This window comes from Silene latifolia, chromosome 10 (assembly GCF_048544455.1).
Source record: "Silene latifolia isolate original U9 population chromosome 10, ASM4854445v1, whole genome shotgun sequence".
NCBI classification, from domain to species: domain Eukaryota; kingdom Viridiplantae; phylum Streptophyta; class Magnoliopsida; order Caryophyllales; family Caryophyllaceae; genus Silene; species Silene latifolia.
In genome coordinates, this window is record NC_133535.1 from 9,834,936 (window position 1) to 9,853,672 (window position 18,737).

The following is an 18,737-nucleotide window of genomic DNA, read 5'->3' on the forward strand; positions in this document are numbered from 1 at the left end:
CAATGGAAAAACAAAAAAAATTCTTCCAAAGAAAGCAAACATGATCTTTTAAGTGTCACTGGACAAAGTAAAAAAAAAACGGTAAAGAACCGACTGCTGACCATCTTACACAATTTTTCGTGTCATTCGGAAATATATGTGGGCAGGAAGCAGTATCACACCATCTTACACAATTTTTCCTCATCTGTGGAGAATAATGACCAGTGGTGTGCAAGCACTCTCAAAATCTCCACTTAATAATTCCAGCAACGCAAGGAAAAAGATCAAACATGTGTATAGACAGTTTAGGATCGTGATTTGTTTACACGACAAAGTATATATATAGTAAAATGCGAGTTTTAAACAAGCCATCCTGCTTGCCGTGTCCATAGAGAAAATGTCACACGGTGTGGCGTGTCTTCCATTTTCCAGCTCCTTGAATTCCGATCATACATGGACCCTATATTGTAAAATACTTTCGAGTTGACACCATTTCACTGATTTTTTATTTTTTAAACATTATCTGGAGAAAAGGTTCGGCAATGAGACCCGAGAATAAATCATGCAACACTAATAATGGTTAAGTGTTTACCGTAGTAGATGGTGCAATTACACTTGGCTAACTATGAGGCGTAGACCAGAGAATAAATCATCATTTAAATGCCTATATATATGAAAGTGTGATTAACTTCAAGAGCATCTCACACCAACCAACTGCTAACAACTCTACAAAATGAAACCAATCCACCTTAAAAGTCCAAGTTTTATTTCAACCCTAAGTAACAAGGCATCTTTCCTTCTCATCTTTGTTTTTGTAATGCAAAGTGTCACTGTAACTTTATCATTCCGTAGTTTTGGCTACCCAGGCAACGAAACCGACCACACGGCGTTGCTGGCCATCAAGAGCCAACTATTGGTTCCTTCCAACCACGTTTTAAAATCATGGAATGAATCAATTCACCACTGTTCTTGGGAGGGGGTTTATTGTGGGCGTAAACATAGCAGAGTGACTGGATTAGATTTGAGTTCTAGAGGTTTGGCAGGAACCATATCTCCTTTCATAGGAAACTTGAGCTTCCTTAAGATCATTGACCTTTACAATAATAGTCTATATGGAGAAATCCCCACTCAATTAGGTCACTTATCCAGGCTTCATGTACTACAGCTATATAACAACACACTTGTAGGTGAAATTCCAGCCAACATATCTGGTTGTGTTAACCTCAGAGTGTTTTACTTAGACAACAACAAGCTAGAGGGAAAACTCCCAACAGGACTAGGTGCATTGTCAAAGCTAATACACTTTCTTGTGCAAAGTAACCATCTTAAGGGGACTCTTTTTGACAGCATACAAAACCTTACTTCTTTAGAATATATAGGTGGTTATGGCAACTCATTTACTGGAACTATCCCAAACAGCATTGGTAGGATGCAAAATCTAACCATCGTTGCAGTTGGAGCAAATCAACTCTCAGGCACACTTCCCACGTCCCTTTTTAATCTCTCCTACCTTCAAAGTCTTGATTTTGTTGACAACCAATTACATGGAGAACTTCCAGCAGACGTTGGCATCAATATTCCTCATTTGACATGGTTTAACCTCCAGGAAAACAAATTCACGGGATTAATTCCAAATACGATCCAAAACCTCACAGCTCTTGAATTACTTGGACTCGGTTATAATAATTTTATAGGAAATGTTCCTTTTTATTTTTGGAATTTTCATAAGCTAAATCGTTTATCTCTTGCAGGGAACTTCCTAGAGGGTAACATTAATCTTATAGATACACTTGTTAACTGCAGCCAATTAAGTATCCTAGAATTGGGACCGAATCATTTTTCAGGAATATTACCCAAATCTGTTGCCAATCTCTCCACCTCTTTGCAATGGCTCATTATACAACATACTCTGACAAGTGGAGAAATTCCAGACGGGATTACCAATCTCAACAATCTTGAGCAGTTAGCGATGGACAGCAACAAATTAACAGGATCTATCCCTCAAGATTTCGGCAAGCTCCACAAACTGGAGAAACTTTATCTGGACTCCAACAATTTAAAAGGTAAAATTCCCAATTCCATGGCCAATTTATCACGCTTGAGTTGGCTTTATTTACATGACAACATATTGGAAGGGAGTATACCTCCAAACCTCGGGAATTGCCAAAGCTTGTTGTTCCTGGATTTAGCAAACAATGAACTCAATGGAACATTGGATACTGAGCTATTTGAAGGATCTGCTTCATTTATTGAACTACATTTGTTTTATAATCGTTTGGAAGGCTCCCTACCTTTGGAAATGGATAAACAAAGTAACCTACAAATCTTAGGACTAGCTAACAATAAGTTTTCGGGTTTCATTCCAGATAGTCTTGGTGACTGTTCTGACCTTCAATACCTCTACATGGATGGAAATTCTTTCCAGGGAAATATTCCATCATCTTTCGCTTCTTTGACTAGCCTACTACAAATTGACATTTCTCAAAATAATTTATCCGGCCCCATTCCAGCCTTCTTTTCTAAATTTCCAAAATTATATTACCTTAACTTATCCTACAACGATTTTGAGGGATGGGTTCCAACAAATTCAGTATTTGCAAATACAAGTGCATTCTTTGTTGCTGGCAATAACAGGCTTTGTGGAGGAATTAAACAGCTTCACTTACCAAAGTGCATTGAGAAGAAAAGCTCGGGAAAGAAGAAAAGAATAATGTCTCATGCCCTTAAATTGATAATCCCAATTGTTGGCGCACTAATTGGGATGGTGGCCATAGCATCAGGGCTGTATCTGGCATGTATCAAAAAGAAAAAGACACCTCTTTCATCAGGTTCAATGATGGGGACTCTAACCATGAAAGTGTCTTACGACATGTTACTCAAAGCAACAGCTGGTTTTTCTTCAGAGAATCTTCTAGGAATGGGATCTTTTGGATCCGTGTTTAAGGGGATTTTGGATGGAAATACGGTTGCAGTGAAAGTCCTCAACTTGGAACACCACGGTGCATCTAAGAGTTTCATGGCAGAGTGCAATGTGCTGAGGAATGTCCGTCACCGGAATCTGATAGGCATCATAACAGCTTGTTCTAGTATTGACTTTCTGAGAAACGATTTTAGAGCACTAGTATATGAGTACATGCCAAATGGAAGCCTAGACAAATGGTTACATGGAGTCGACAGAAACATGAGCCTTGCTCAAAGGGTGGATGTTGCGATTGATGTCGCCCATGCAATCAGCTATCTCCACTATGAGTGTGAAACTCCAATAGTGCATTGTGACTTGAAACCGAGCAACATATTGCTTGACAGTGACATGGTCGCACATGTTGGAGATTTTGGATTAGCAAGGTTTCTTACTCAACCTCGGCATCCGAATCAAAGTAGTACAATTGGAATTAAGGGAACTGTAGGCTATGCTGCTCCAGGTAATAATCGTGTTATTCCTATTTATATTTAGTCTCACAAAAATCATATAACTATATTATCATGAAAAGACTAAGATGCACAAACTCAGTAATCTGCTCGACTTAATGCTAAAGTAGTACCTGTAATAATATTTCACCTAAAATACTCTCACGCATGCACAGTTAGTGACCTTACCTAGCTAACACATATTCATAGTAAATGAATTTTCTAAGGCTTGCATATTTATCTACTACCCATTTATGCGTCTAAGCATTTGCATTGGGTTCACATGTCAGAGTATGGGCTCGGAAGTGAGCCATCTACAGAGGGTGATGTTTACAGCTATGGCATATTGCTACTTGAGCTTATGACAGGAAAGAGTCCGACAGACAGTATGTTCAAGGAAGGCTACAGCCTTCATCTACATGCAGAAGCAGCATTACCTGACCAAGTCTTGCATATTGTGGATCCATCGCTTGAAGGAGATAACCTCACCGAAGAAGCCGAAGACCCAAGGGCAATCCAAGGTGAGCTTGAACGAAGAGTGGAATGCATTAGTACTGTGATCAGTGTAGGAGTGTCGTGCTCAAATCATTTGCCACAACAGCGAATGAACATAGTTGACGCGAGAAGCAGGCTTCAATCAGCAAGAGACAACCTTGTTGGTGCTAGAAACAGGCGTAATCGTCCTGCAAGAGGTAAAACATTAGACATATCATGAGTTTATTGTTAAAGAATGATTCTGAAAGTTTCAAATTGCTTAGAAGTTCTATCTATTAACATTATTTGTACTTGTAGCACTGATGGTTACAGAGGCCTGACCGCCCAAGGTTGATTACAATCAGAAAACAAGAGTCCGCCAAATGAAGTCGCAAAAGAGAATTATTAGGACTTCAAATGTACCACAGTTGAATGTAAAATGCTATTAAGTTCCTGTCAGTTTGCTGTAAACATGACTAATAAAATGTTATGTACTCTAGTACTCTACTACTTATCATCATGTAATTATGTTTGTGTTTTCACAAAGCTACCTTTCTAGCTGGTTTGCTTCATATTGTGACTGTTCAATTCCGTGGTTTGCTTCATATGTCAGACTACAACCTCGGAAGTTGTTATGTGCTTCATTACTTCATGTAATTATGTATTATGTTTTATCAAGGCTACCTGGTATCTTGTGTTACGAGCATAACATTCACATAGACTGTACAATTAATTCAACACCGACCTACACAAACAGGTGCTCTGAGAGGCTAATCAGTATCAAATATGAACTGCAGAAACTAAGAACCAAAAATATAATTATACCTTTCTAAAATCTTCAATTTATTTGACCGACACGACAAGTGAAATGCATAATTTTGGGTGATCAGTGTCAAAGTGTCATGCTGCAATCATTTGCGAAACGAATAATGAAAATAACCGACGCCAAAAGCAGGCTTCAATGAGCAAGAGACAACCTTCTGAATGCGAGAAAAAAGGCGTAATCTTCCTGCAAGAGGAAGTATATCAGATATTTCCGAATTCCGAGTCACGAAATATTTACAGTTACGAAGTGATTACAAGTGAAGCTAACAAGTAACAATACACTCATTCTGCTTGTGACATTAACGATTGCAGGAGCCTTAAGGTTGATTTTTACCAAAACAATTTATGATCCGCAAACTCCACAATAACTAAAATCTGGGTTTTGCTGATTAGGGTTTTGCTAATTCATTGCCTTGATTAGAATAACATCTAATCAGATGCAATGGTATTTTACAGGTAACCTTAATTGTGCAATTAGATTCAAAAAGAATTTGAATTAAAAAAAAAAAAAAAAAACTTGAATTAAATAAGAAATTTCTCATAGTAATCCAGAGACTTACATTTTGCCAACGTTTTCACTTTTTAGGGAGCTTAGTTCTCCATTGCAAAAAAGTGCGCATCTAATAGTATCCTTGTTGTGGAAGCTCTCGTTTTTTAAAAAAAAAAAATTTTAGCAGCTAAATACTTTGAAATCTCAAAGTTAATTGTGGAGGGTGATAATTTATGTGTTATTAACTCAATCCGAGCTACTTGGTAAATTTCTTGGAAAATTTCATTTTGTGATGAAGTGATAATTAAACATTTCTTTCGTGAAAGCCTGGCAAAATGGGTCAACGGGTCGGGTTCGGATTGGGTTAGTTCGGGTCGGGTTAATTCGGGTTTCTCATTGATTTCGGGTTAACTCGGGTCAAACGGGTCGGGTTGTTTCGGGTCGGGTCATTTTCGGGTCAATGAATAATAGAGAAATAACAATTTCAAGTCTTTTCAGTTCATTTAGAGTTATATTTTATCGGGTCATTTTCGGGTTTGGTGGTTTCGGATCAGGTCATTTTCGGGTTGGGCCAGTACGGGTTAAGAAAGCTCAGGTCATGTTCGGGTCGGGTCGGGTCAATTCGGGTTTCCGGGTCACATTCGGGTGATGTAGTTCGGGTCACTTCGGGTTTTGGGTCGGGTCAATTGGGTCGGGTTGCTTTTGCCAGGTCTACGTGAAGCCAACAAGGTTGCTGACTTCATGGCTTCTATTGGACATTCATGTCCAACTCTTTCGAGGTGGTTTGATAGCCGGTGGCTTCAACTTACCTCCATCATTCGAAAAGATGAGAAAGGTTGGTCTTATCTTAGAGAATCAACCTAGTTTTCTTACTTAATAAAAAAAAAAATAGTACTATGATAACAGGGATTGAGTACTTGTTATAGGTCCCGAGGATTACCACTTCTTAATAATAATAATAATAATAATAATAATAAAGGTTGTACGACGGTCTTATTTTAGAATTTGATTAATATTTGGTCCTCACAAAAGTTTCTCAAGCTTAAATGCTATCCAGTTAAATTAAATAAGATTAGTGTTCATTAGAGTTCTTTAATTTTTTTTATTCACTATGAGCTAGCTAGAGGTGTATCTATCACGAACAAAGTGAAGGAAGAGGACAAGGACTCGAGTAAGACTTCGGCTATATTGATCCCAATACAGTTAGTCTTGCTGAAGACGGATCAGAGCAAGTGACGGGTAATGTCACTCACAAACCGGATAAGGGGGACAAGGTGGGGGCACCCCCATGTGTTTTCCTCTCTCCTCTATTTGGGTCATTTGTGAGAGGAAATGGTATCCGTCACTCCAAAGTAACGGATACGTGCCGTCTTCAATGAGATTTTGTGATGTTTTATATAGCATTGTGTTGTACCACCTTTTGGTTTTAGGATGAGTTATCTCAATAGCTATATAAGTATCATATTTCGTGAGATTGTACAGACACTTAAACTTCACAAATATCTAACTCCATTCCAAAAAACTACAATCAAACATTAAAATGAATTGAACCAATTTCAATTCATTTCTCAAGTTCCAACCAAACACACCTTAGGTTACTCATTCCATCGGCCATCGCAACCATTTGTATAAAATTAAATTCCTCCTAAAAAAACAATAAGCAATAGTGAGTAATTGTATAGAGGAAACATACTATGTCAATTGTTATGTAAGAACGTTAATTTTAATTGCAAGACTCTTCTAAAATGTCTTTTAAGTAATATAATACATTTTCGAGTGTTGTTACGAGCACCCAATTTTTTTTACAGCTAGTCTTGCTATAGACGGATATATCCGTCTATAGCAAAAGACGGGTCAAATAGTAACTAAGAGGATAAAGTGTAAAAAAATGGCGGGAGTGTTGATGCAAAGGCAATATAGGAAAACGTGAAACTCGAGGCACAGGTGGAATGAATGATTGACCCAGAGAGTCATGCTCTATTATCTAACAACCACAGGCCATAGCTAATAACACGACTCGCGTCTAACCCAACACCAGAACTCAAGAACCGAGCTTGACCTGGTCTAATATAACTCGATCCAAACGTTTATTGTTGCACACTGAATATTATCCATAAATAACTTAATAATAATTGACGACAAAGACCCGAACTCGACCTGACCTAAATTCTGCAAATCCAAAATTTTGTTTTCATTGCATTCCCGGTTTCTACTAATCATCTCAAGCAGGACTATAGCTTGCTGTTCGGAATTTTCAAAAAGTTCAACCTTGCAAGCGGGCATAGCAAATAGGTAAACACCGGGTAAGGCCGTCACAAATGAGAATTTGTGATAGGTAAAAGGCAAAACGCGACGAGGGACTGCACAAGGGAGCAAGCCCATCTCTGAATACAGCAAATAACTCTTGTATAACTGTAGTCTGTAGGTGTAGAATTATTACAAAACAAAATAAAGAGTGAAAGTCTTTGTAAATTACAATAGGACGGACTCATAGACTTAAATATCGACTCTACACAAGGACTTAGGCCTTGTTCTTTTGACCAAATTGTCAATCGAATCGAATCAACTTAATGGAGCTGAATCAATCAATCAACTTAATGGAGCTGAATCAATCAATCAAATAAATAATAATAAAAAGATTATATTAATAATAATAATAATAATAATAATAATAAATATTATAATAAATATTATAATAAAAATAATACCAATAATAATAATAAATATTATAATAATATTATTCATTAATAATAATAATATATTAATATAATCTAATAATAATAATCTAATAAGATATATAAAAAATAAAATATTAATATAATAATAAATAAAGTAATAATAATAATATATTAGTAATATAAATGATAACATTATTAATAATAATATAATATATTAATAATAATAACTAAAAAATAAATAATATAATAATAATAATAATAATAATAGGTCTAATATAATAACTTATTAACATAATAATATTAAATATAATAATAATAATAATAATAATAATAAATATGTGATTAATAATATTAATAATGAGTATATTAATAAAATAATAAATATTAAATAATAACTTATTAATATAATAATATTAAATATAATAATAATAATAAATATGTTATGAATAATATTAATAATAATAAATATATTAATAAAATAATAAATATAATATAATAAATAAAATATAATAATAATAATGATAATAATAAATGTATTAAATATAAATATAATAATATAAACAATACGAATTAATTATTAATAAATATAATAGTAATATAATAAATATAAAAATATAATAATAATAATAATAACAATAGTAAATACATTAATATAAAAATAATAATAAGAATATCAATAAGAATAATAATAGTAATGTTGAAATGAAATGAACTGAACTGAACTAATCTGAACTGAACTGAATTGAATTGAGCTGAACTGAATTGAGCTGAGCTGAACTGAATGGAGCTGAACTGATTAGAACTGAAATTAAGTCCAAAAGAACAGGGCCTTAAATATCGATTCAATGAACTCTTCCATTTTCTCAAGAGTAATTACATTATTGATTGTACTGTAAGCCACTGCACCAGCAATGCAGAATGCAGAACCTGCTGAATGCTACTGAAAATTCCACATTCACAATTCCACATTGATAAAGCATTATTATTTAATTAAGTAAATTTCACATTCAAATAAAGAAATAAATAAAATTTCGGATTTCACAAATATGGAAATCAGAGTACGACAACGAGAAAGTTTCACATTCAAATTCTTGTACTCCAACTTCTTGTCAAGCTCTAACAAGCACGGCTAACAGCCAAGAGTCCTCCGGAAAAAAAAAGAAAAAAAGATCCCACTCCTTGACAATTATTACTAGAAAAATTCTTGTGTCCTGAAAAACCATACTTCTTACACAATTACACTTACGCATTTATAATATTTCATTTGATGAATTGCTGGAGGACGGTCCTCCCGAAGGACACAAAATTTTTTCTTATTATTATGCATACAATTCTTTCCAACAAGCAGCTCTTATTTCTGAGTTAGACAACTCACATTCTAGTACCCTGCCTTGCATGCAAGTGAATTCCAAATTAAGTGGTCATTATCTCTCAACCTAAGATTATTCTAACTTAGAATAATGTTTATGCAAAAGATAGGACATCGTGAAACGGTTTCCTATAATAGTATAACTTCATACTCCTAAGACGATTTTGCGTAAATATAATTATAAACATGGAAAAAAGTAGTTATAAAATTGTATCCGTTTTACATTATACAGTATAAAACCACCTTATTACTTAAGTAGCCAAACTTATACGTAACAAACCAAACATGTAGGGAGTATTTATGAAAAGTTGAATGATCAAAACTGAAGAAATGTTGATCAAGAGATCGGCTAACGATAGGAGAACATCATACATGGGGCCTCAAGTTAAGCTGCCTGCTTCCTAAGGTAATATAAGCTTGTCTTTACTTCCAAGATTTTCTGTCGTGTGTGGCTCAGAAGCTAAGTCGTTAACAAAATGGTGTCACTTAGGATCGGACTTTATGAGAAGGAAGACACACCACATGCCATGTCGGCCTGTCGGTTTCATAGAACAAACGTTTGCATAAATAAAGCTAAATCCTTTTCATGCCATGTTTTATTAAAATTAATCAGATTTCAAAATAAAACTGGAAAATTGCTTACAGAGTTCTGAAGTCCGAACCAAAGATACCATGTATTACTCATCCCATCGTCCATCGCAATCATTTGTATAAATTTAAAATCCACCTACAAAACAAGAAACAATACAAAGCAATTGTATAGAGGAAACATACTCTGCCATTTGTTATATAAGAACGTTGATTTTAATTGCAAAATTCTTTTAAAATGTCTTTTGAGTAACATAATACATTTTCGAGTGTCGTTAGGGTCACCCAATTTTAACTAAGAGGATAAACTGTCTACAAAAATGGCGGGAGTGTAAATGCAAGGCAATATAGGAAAAACGTGAATTTGGGGGCACAAGTGGAATGATTGAGACCCAAGATAGTCCCTGAATCGTGAAATTTGGGCCACATTGAACCTAAATCATGCTCTATTCTCAAACAACCACAGGCCACGGCTGACACGCAAGAGTTGGTCTTAATTCAAATTATTGATGATGACAAGTACTTGACATAACTGTAAGTGTTGATGATGATCAGTACCTGACAAGTTCATTAATTCAAATTGTATAATGATCATCAATCATCATCAACAATTTCGCGTCGTTTGAAATAAGTCATTTGCCTGTAGGTGGTGATGATGATCAGTAGTTCAGTACCATACAAGTTCAATAATTCAAATTGTATAATGATCATCATCAACATGTTCATTATTTAGCGGAATAAATGCGTCCTCCAAAAGATGCCGAATAGGAAGCAGCATTTCACCTTACATGTTCAATATTACGGAATCGTCGGTAGTTAGAACGAAACGAGCCTTACATAGTTGTTTTGCTGACCACCGCTGCCACAGACATCATAGTTGTTTTGCTGAGCAACCTGCGAAAGACAAATAGCTAAACATGTGAAACCAGATAAACTGATAGCAGAATAGTTTTTATTCTAGTAGGTTAATTCTTCAACAACGCAAAGTAAGACGTTTTCCGCTTAATTAAATGGGATAAAATGTCGCTTAAAATGTCTCGTATCCTTGAGTTGATAATTCCAATTATCAGTGTAATTGTTGGTGTGGTGGCCATGGTAGCAGGGCTATACCTGGCATATATATAAAAGAAAGCGACAACTCCTTTGTTTCTCAGCAAGAAACAACCATATCAATACGAGAAAAAGGCGTTATCTTCCTGCAAGAAATATATAACTACACATCATATGTTTCTCAGTCATTTAATATTTTCACAGTAACAAATTGATTAGAACTTTAGAAGTGAGGCTGACAATACATTACTTCTGCAAGATAAGTGATGGGAGTAATAGAGGCTAAAACAAGAAGAAATGGAAGGAGATTGGTGGTTTGTGGTGGTTGTAGAGGGTGGAAAGAGGAGGCGAGGGAGCAACTATTACCTCCATATGGAGGTAATGCATTACTTAGGGGTGGAGGTGGGTAATTACTACTCTTTAATGGAGGGACTATTACACTATCTTCCTCCATTTCTATCTCCAACCTTCATCACTTTCCTCCATTTTTTAGTTCACTCCAGTAGCAATTACTTCCATTCCAAGCAAGCCCATAAGAAAAGTACTCCGTAATGGTTAAGCTTACTGTAGTATATGGTGCAATTACCCTCGGCTAACTAAGAGACGTACACTTGCTAAAAAAAAAAAAGAGTACATCATGGTTTAAATGCCTATATATATGAAAGAGTGATAAAGTTCAAGAGCATCTCACACAAAAGAACTGACAACTAACACAAAATGAAACCAATCCACCTCCAAACCCAAAATTTAAGTCCAGGTTTATTTTTTTCCATATGTAACAAACCAGCCATTCTTGTCATCTTTATTTTTGTGTTGCAGAATACTATACTAACTTCAGAATTGCGTAGTACAGATTACCTAGGCAACGAGACCGACCACACCGCGTTGTTGGCCATCAAGAGTAAGCTATTGGATCCTTCCAACAGAGTTTTAAGCTCATGGAATAACTCTATTCACCACTGTTCTTGGGAGGGGGTTACTTGTGGGCATAAACATAATAGAGTAACGGTATTAGATTTGAGTTCTAACAATTTGGCCGGAACCATATCTCCTTTCATAGGAAACTTGAGCTTCCTTCAAATTATTTGGCTTTACAGTAATAGTCTATCTGGCGAAATCCCCACACAGTTAACTCATCTCTTCAGGCTTCATGACATATGGCTAAATAACAACAACCTTGTAGGTGAGATTCCACCAAACATATCTAATTGTGTTAACCTGAGAACTATATCCTTAGGTCACAACAAGCTTGAGGGAAAACTCCCACAAGGATTAAGAGCACTGTCAAAGCTAACAGATCTTTTTGTAACACATAACAATCTTACGGGCCCTCTTTTTAACACCATACAAAACCTTACTTCTCTAGTATCAATAAATGCTGATTACAACTCATTTACGGGAACTATACCAAACAGCATTGGTATGATGCGAAATCTAACCTTCCTTGAAGTTGGAGAAAATGAACTCTCAGGCACACTTCCCACGTCCCTTTTTAATCTCTCCTCCCTTTTAATTTTAGAATGTATTGGCAACCAACTACATGGAGAACTTCCCACAAATATTGGCTTCACTATTCCTAGTTTGAAAATGTTGAACCTTGCGTCTAACAACTTCTCGGGATTAATTCCAATCACCTTACTAAACCACACAGCACTTGGATTTATTGCATTTGGTTATAATAGTTTTACAGGAAGGGTTCCTTATGATTTTAGGAATTTTCATAACCTAAATTGGTTAGATATTGCACATAACTACCTAGAGGGTGATATCAACTTTATAGCTACACTAGTTAACTACAGCCAATTAGATACATTACAATTGGGACCAAATCACTTTTCAGGAAAATTACCCGAATCTGTTGCCAATCTCTCCACTTCTTTGGAATCATTCCTTATAGTAGATACTCCGATCAGTGGAGAGATTCCTAAAGGTATTACCAATCTCAACAATCTTGAGTTATTATCTCTGGGTGGCTGCAAATTAACGGGATCCCTTCCTCAGGATTTTGGAAAGCTCAGCAAATTGGTAGTACTCCATTTGTACTCCAACGAATTAAAAGGTAGAATTCCTAGTTCCCCGAGCAATTTAACACTTTTGAGTGAACTTTCTTTAAAAGAGAACTTATTGGAAGGAAGTATACCTCCAAGCCTTGGGAATTGCCAAAGCTTGTTATACCTTAATTTATCATACAATGAACTCAATGGAACCTTGGGCAATGAGTTATTTGAAGGACCTGCTTCATTTATTGAACTATATTTGCATCATAATCATTTGGAAGGCTCCCTACCTTCGATAATGAGTAAACAAGGTCGATTGGAAATTTTAGAACTGTCTAACAATAAGTTTTCGGGTGTCATTCCAGATGGTTTAAGGTATTATTCCAACCTTCAAAACTTGTTCATGGATGGAAATTCCTTTCATGGAAATATTCCTTCATCACTGAGTTCTTTGGTTCTTTGGGGCCTCCAACAAGTTGACTTTTCTCAAAACAATTTATCTGGACCAATTCCAGCCTTCTTCTCTAAATTTCCCAATTTATATTACCTTAACTTATCTTACAACAATTTTGAGGGAAGGGTTCCAACGAGTTCCTTATTCGCAAATGAAAGTGCGGTCTTTGTTCTTTGGCAATAGTAGGCTCTGTGGAGGAATTAAACAACTGCAATTACCTAAGTGCAATGAGAATAAAAGCAGGAAAAAGATTAATTTGATAATTATCTGTTCACTTGTTGGGTTGGTGGCCACGGCGGTAGGGGGAGTGGGGATATATCTGTCATGTACAAAAAACAAAAAGACACCCCTTTTAACAGGTTCAATGATGGGGAATGTAACTATGAAAGTGTCATACGACATGTTACTCAAAGCAACGACTGGTTTTTCTTCAGAGAACCTAATTGGGACGGGCTCTTTTGGATCTGTGTTTAAGGGTATTTTGGATGGGAAAACGATTGCAGTGAAAGTTCTCAACTTGCAACGCCATGGGGCATCTAAGAGCTTCATTGCAGAGTGCAACACATTAAGGAATGTCCGTCATCGAAATCATTAGGCATCATCACACTTGCTCCAAATTGACTTTCAAAGGAACGATTTTAGAGCACTAGTATATGAGTTCATGCCTCATGGAAGTCTAGACAAGTGGTTATCTGGAGTGGATGGAAACATGAGCCTTGCTCAAAGGGTGGATGTAGCGATTGATGTGGCCCAGGCACTTAGCTATCTCCACCATGAGTGTGAAACTCCAATAGTGCACTGCGACTTGAAACCAAGCAACATATTGCTGGATAATGACATGGTCGCTCATGTTGGGGATTTTGGATTAGCCAGGATTCTTACTCAACCTCGACATCCGAATCAAAGTAGTACTATTGGAATCAGGGGTACTATAGGCTATGCTGCTCCAGGTAATAATAGTGTCACTCTTATTTACAATATTATCATCAAAAGACCAAAACTCAGAAACTCTGTAATCCTCTAGACTTGATGTTAAAATGGAAGTTAGACCACTTCATAGTTCATACGGTTAGTGAGCTTACCTAGTCAACACATATTCATAGTAAATGAAAGTTCTAAAGCTTGCCTATCTATCTACTCCCCATTTATGTGTCTAAGTCTGGTCATTGGGTTCACATTTCAGAGTACGGCCTTGGAAGTGAACCCTCTACAAGTGGTGATGTTTACAGCTATGGCATATTGCTACTTGAGCTAATGACAGGAAAGAGTCCAACAGCCAGCATGTTCAATGACGGCTACAATCTTCATGAGCATGCAGAAGCAGCATTACCTGACCAAGTCTTGCAAATAGTAGACCCATCACTTGAAGAAGATAATCTCACTGAAGAAGCCGAAGACCCAAGGGTAGTCCAAGATGAGCTTCAACGAAGAGTGGAATGCGTTACTGCTGTGATAAGCGTCGGTGTGTCGTGCTCGAATCATCTCCCACAAGAACGAATGAAAATAGTCGATGCCATTAGCAGGCTTCAATCGGCAAGAGACAACCTTCTCAATGCTAGAAACAGGCGTAACCTTCCTGCAAGAGGTATATTATTAGACATACCATGAGCTTACTAGTAACGAATTATTCTGAAAGTTTCAACTTGATTAGAAGTTCTGCTAACAATACATTATTTCTACTTGTACTGCTAATCGTTACAGGGGCCCGAGGTTGATTTTAATCAGGAAAACAAGCGTCCACAATAGAAGTCTCAAGATAGAATTATAAAGACTACAATCTACCGTAGTTGAATGTAAAAAGCTTTTAATTTCTGTCATTTGCAATAAACATGACTAATGACTTGTTAGCTTTTAAAATCTACCGTACTCTACTACTTATCATTTAACTATGTCTTACGGAGTATATTTTTTCCTAGGCTAGCTGGTTTCTTGAGTTAAGCATAACAACCATACCATATCATATTAGAAGAACAACACCAAAATCAACTTTTGGTACAAATATCTTCCTGATCATCAACTAATGTAGCCTGAGACTGTAACCTAAATTTTGCAAATTTATGACTAATTGTATTCAATGATATTTATGCCCAACAAGTCATATTATATTATTAGAGTAACATTTTGCAAATATGAACTGCAATAACAAAAACAAAACTTCTCCGGTGGAAAGAAGGTTCAGGAAAAAAAAAAAAAAAAAAAAACAATCTGGCTGCCTTCTTAATCTTCAATTTAACACACCCTCAACGAGTTAGTACTTGCAGCTTTCTTAATCTTCAATTTCGAACATGAAAAACATTGGGTTTGTTATATTTCGTTTCTCAAATTTAAGAGCTAATGACAATTAGTTAAGCTAGCTTACAATCTAAAGCTCGGAAAGTTATATAGACTGGTCAAGATTTAATTTGATTCTTAATCTAGTCCAAGTAGTATTGAGCTCAAATTGGATTGGATCAAGATAGGATTAGGCTCTAAATTTCCAATATTATATTACCTTGACGTATCTTACAACGATTTTGAGGGAGGGGTTCAACGAATTCAGAGTGCGGTCTTTGTTGCTGGCAATAACAGGATTTGTGGAGTAACAACTTACTTCATTTATCTAAGTTTGAGAAGGAAAGGAGGGAAAAGAAGGGGGAAAAAAAGTTTTTGGCACACTTGTTGGTATGGTGCCCATGGTGGCAAGGCTATATGTTACATGTATGGAAAAAAAAGACGTCTTATCAAGTTCAATGATTAGGAATGTAACTATGAAAGTGTCTTACGACATGTTATTAAAGCAACGGCTGGTTTTTCTTCAGAGACCTTCTTGGGATGGGATCTTCGCTCTTGAATCCGTGTTTAAAAGGTGGTTTTGGTTGCAAAGACGAATGCAGCAAAAGTTTTCAACTTGCAACAGCATAATGCATCTAAGAGCTTCATGACAGAGTGCAACATGTTGAGGAATGTCCGTCATAGGAATCTTGTAAGCATCATAACAGCTTGACCATGTATTAATTTTCAGAGAAATGAGTATACGAGTTCATACCAATTGTGGGTCTAGACAGATGGTTGCATGGAGTGGATAGAAACATGAGTGTTGATGAAAGATTCGATGTAGCAATTGATGTGGCTCATGAACTCAATTACGTCCACCAAGAGCGTGAATTTCCAATTTGCATTGCAACTTTAAACCAAGCAACATATTGCTAGACAGTGACAGAGTCGCTCATGTTGAGTATTATGGATTAGCAAACTTTCTAACAGACCTCAACATTCAAATCAAAGGAGTCAGGGGCACAATTGGCTATGCTGCTCGAGGTAATGATGTTGTGAGTCCTTCTGTTAATAGATCTTTTTGCCAACAACAAATGATTATTACTATCAAAACACTGATGCAGAAACTCAGTAAGCTTCTGGCTTAATGCTAACTTGGTTCCCTATATTTTTATTAACTCGTATTCAGATCATTGTTTGTCAGTGAGCTTCTTTATCTATCATAATCGCTAATTTGAAAAGAAATCAAAATGGGAAAAATGAGTATTTTATTAAGAGAGTACGATTATATGAAATATTCTACAGAAAGTATTACGAGGTGAAGCAAAGCCCAAAATATTACGATGCGGAAACGAAGCCCAAAGCCCACACCTCCAACGGCTCCTTTCCAACGGCTCCCATATCTCACAAGGCAACAGTATCTCTTTGCCACAATTAGCTCATTGTGTATATTTATTTACCATGTTTATAGTTAGCATATACATATAAATAAGGCCAAGATATGTAATTATACAGAAGATATTCAATACAATAATTCATATAGCATTACACGTTTAACATGGTATCAGCCAAGTTATTGTTTTCCTGACAAACTTCATCTTCCTCGTTCTGTTTTTTTTTTCGATTTTCGATCCTCGAACTCGATCTTCATCATGACGAATACCACAGACAATCAAATCGCTAACACCTCCTCGACACCTCAATCTTTTAACTTTGTCCCTGTCGAAAATCCCAGTTCGAATATTACACAAATAGCATTCACGGGAACCAATTACGATGAATGGTCCCGTGGTCTTACTCTCGCTCTCCTTGCCAAAGGAAAACAGGGGTATGTTGACGGTTCCATCAAGAAACCGGCTGCTACTGCCTCTGAATTTCCCTCCTGGTTGTCTCAAAATGCTCTCGTAACGGCGTGGATTTATAACTCCCTCGACTCCACCATTCGAAGAACGATTTCATATCGCCCCGAAGCGAAACAAATATGGGACGATATCCGAAATCGATTCTGCCAGAACAATGATGCCCGTATCTTTCGTTTAGAAGGCGAGTTAAGTTCATGTCGTCAAGGTCCAACAGAAACTCTTATCGATTATTATGGCCGCCTCACGAAACTTTGGGACGATATTCAAGCAGCTGACCCTATTCCTCCTTGCGCCTGTAACCCGTGCAGCTGTAACCTGGTAAGCATCCTCGACACTCGACGTGATAAGAAGCGTGTCCGCAATTTCCTTATAGGCTTGGACGATCGCTATGACACTGCCCGTTCTCAATTACTCGGTATTTCTCCCTTACCCACTCTTGATTTTGCTTATAATCGCCTTCTACAAGAGGAAGGAATGCGTCAATTTTCCGCGAATAAAATCGACCAAAAACCTGAGACCATGGCTTTTGCTGCTAAGACCAATTCTAATACACGGTCTGCCGGAGGGGGAGGGGATCGTTCTCGACCTATTGACCCAAATAAACCGTATTGCATTGCTTGTCGACGGTCCGGACATTTGTATCCCGTCTGCTACAGGGTTACGGGAGAATTTCCTGATTGGTGGGGGGACCGTCCTAGAGACCGCATCTATATCAACGAAACTGATATGAGCCGGACTGTAGTGCCTGATATTCAAGGTAGAGCCAATTACGATCGTCTTAAAAAGGCTACCCCGACTATACCACGCGCACACCTTGTCACCACCCACGCACCGCCTCCTGCCCACGGTCACACGGTGTCACCTGCTGCCCACGGTGCCGCTGCAAGTGGTGAGATGGCTCGGGCTCACATTGCCTCGGTACAACCTACAGCTGCTCCCATGGGTTCTACCAATACTGGGTTTGATCAAATTGATTTTAATAAACTCACTCCGGCTCAACTCGATGAAGTGCATAAAATATGGCAAGCCCGACAGCCAGGACCGTCCTCATCGACTCGTCTAAGTGGTAAACTCTTATCTTTCTCGTGGATTATCGACACAGGAGCATCCCGACATATGTCGGGTTGCCTCTCTTATTTTACTAATATTCGAACAATTAGTCCTTTATCTGTAGGGTTACCGAACGGCGAAATTGCTCACGCCACTCAATGTGGCAATGTTCATTTATCTAATTGTTTAATTTTACGTAATGTGTTATACTGTGACAAATTACAATGCAACCTTATCTCTGTCTCTTCTCTATTACGTGA

The 18,737-nt window shown here is 36.9% G+C and overlaps 2 protein-coding genes and 1 long non-coding RNA gene across 3 annotated transcripts in view; all 3 read left to right on the plus strand.

The window, feature by feature from the left end:
* The first annotated feature begins 796 nt into the window (after positions 1-796).
* LOC141606998 (uncharacterized) lies at positions 797-4,202 on the plus strand. Its single transcript, XM_074426376.1, has 3 exons — positions 797-3,401; positions 3,678-4,079; positions 4,180-4,202. Exons 1-3 carry the CDS (start codon positions 797-799, stop codon positions 4,200-4,202), a joined length of 3,030 nt encoding a protein of 1,009 aa, XP_074282477.1.
* Positions 4,203-8,598: 4,396 nt separating this feature from the next.
* LOC141605036 (uncharacterized) overlaps positions 8,599-18,737 on the plus strand; it is a 148,547-nt gene continuing 138,408 nt past the window's right edge. The window contains exon 1 of the long non-coding RNA XR_012526271.1: positions 8,599-9,629. This is a non-coding gene — a long non-coding RNA (uncharacterized LOC141605036). The remainder of the gene's footprint in view (positions 9,630-18,737) is intronic.
* On the plus strand, positions 13,936-14,638 carry LOC141606916 (putative LRR receptor-like serine/threonine-protein kinase At3g47570; the record flags this gene model as incomplete). The annotated part of the gene is made up of 2 exons (XM_074426302.1): positions 13,936-14,262; positions 14,496-14,638. Coding segments are annotated over exons 1-2 (432 nt in total), but the record flags the coding sequence as incomplete, so codon positions are not given.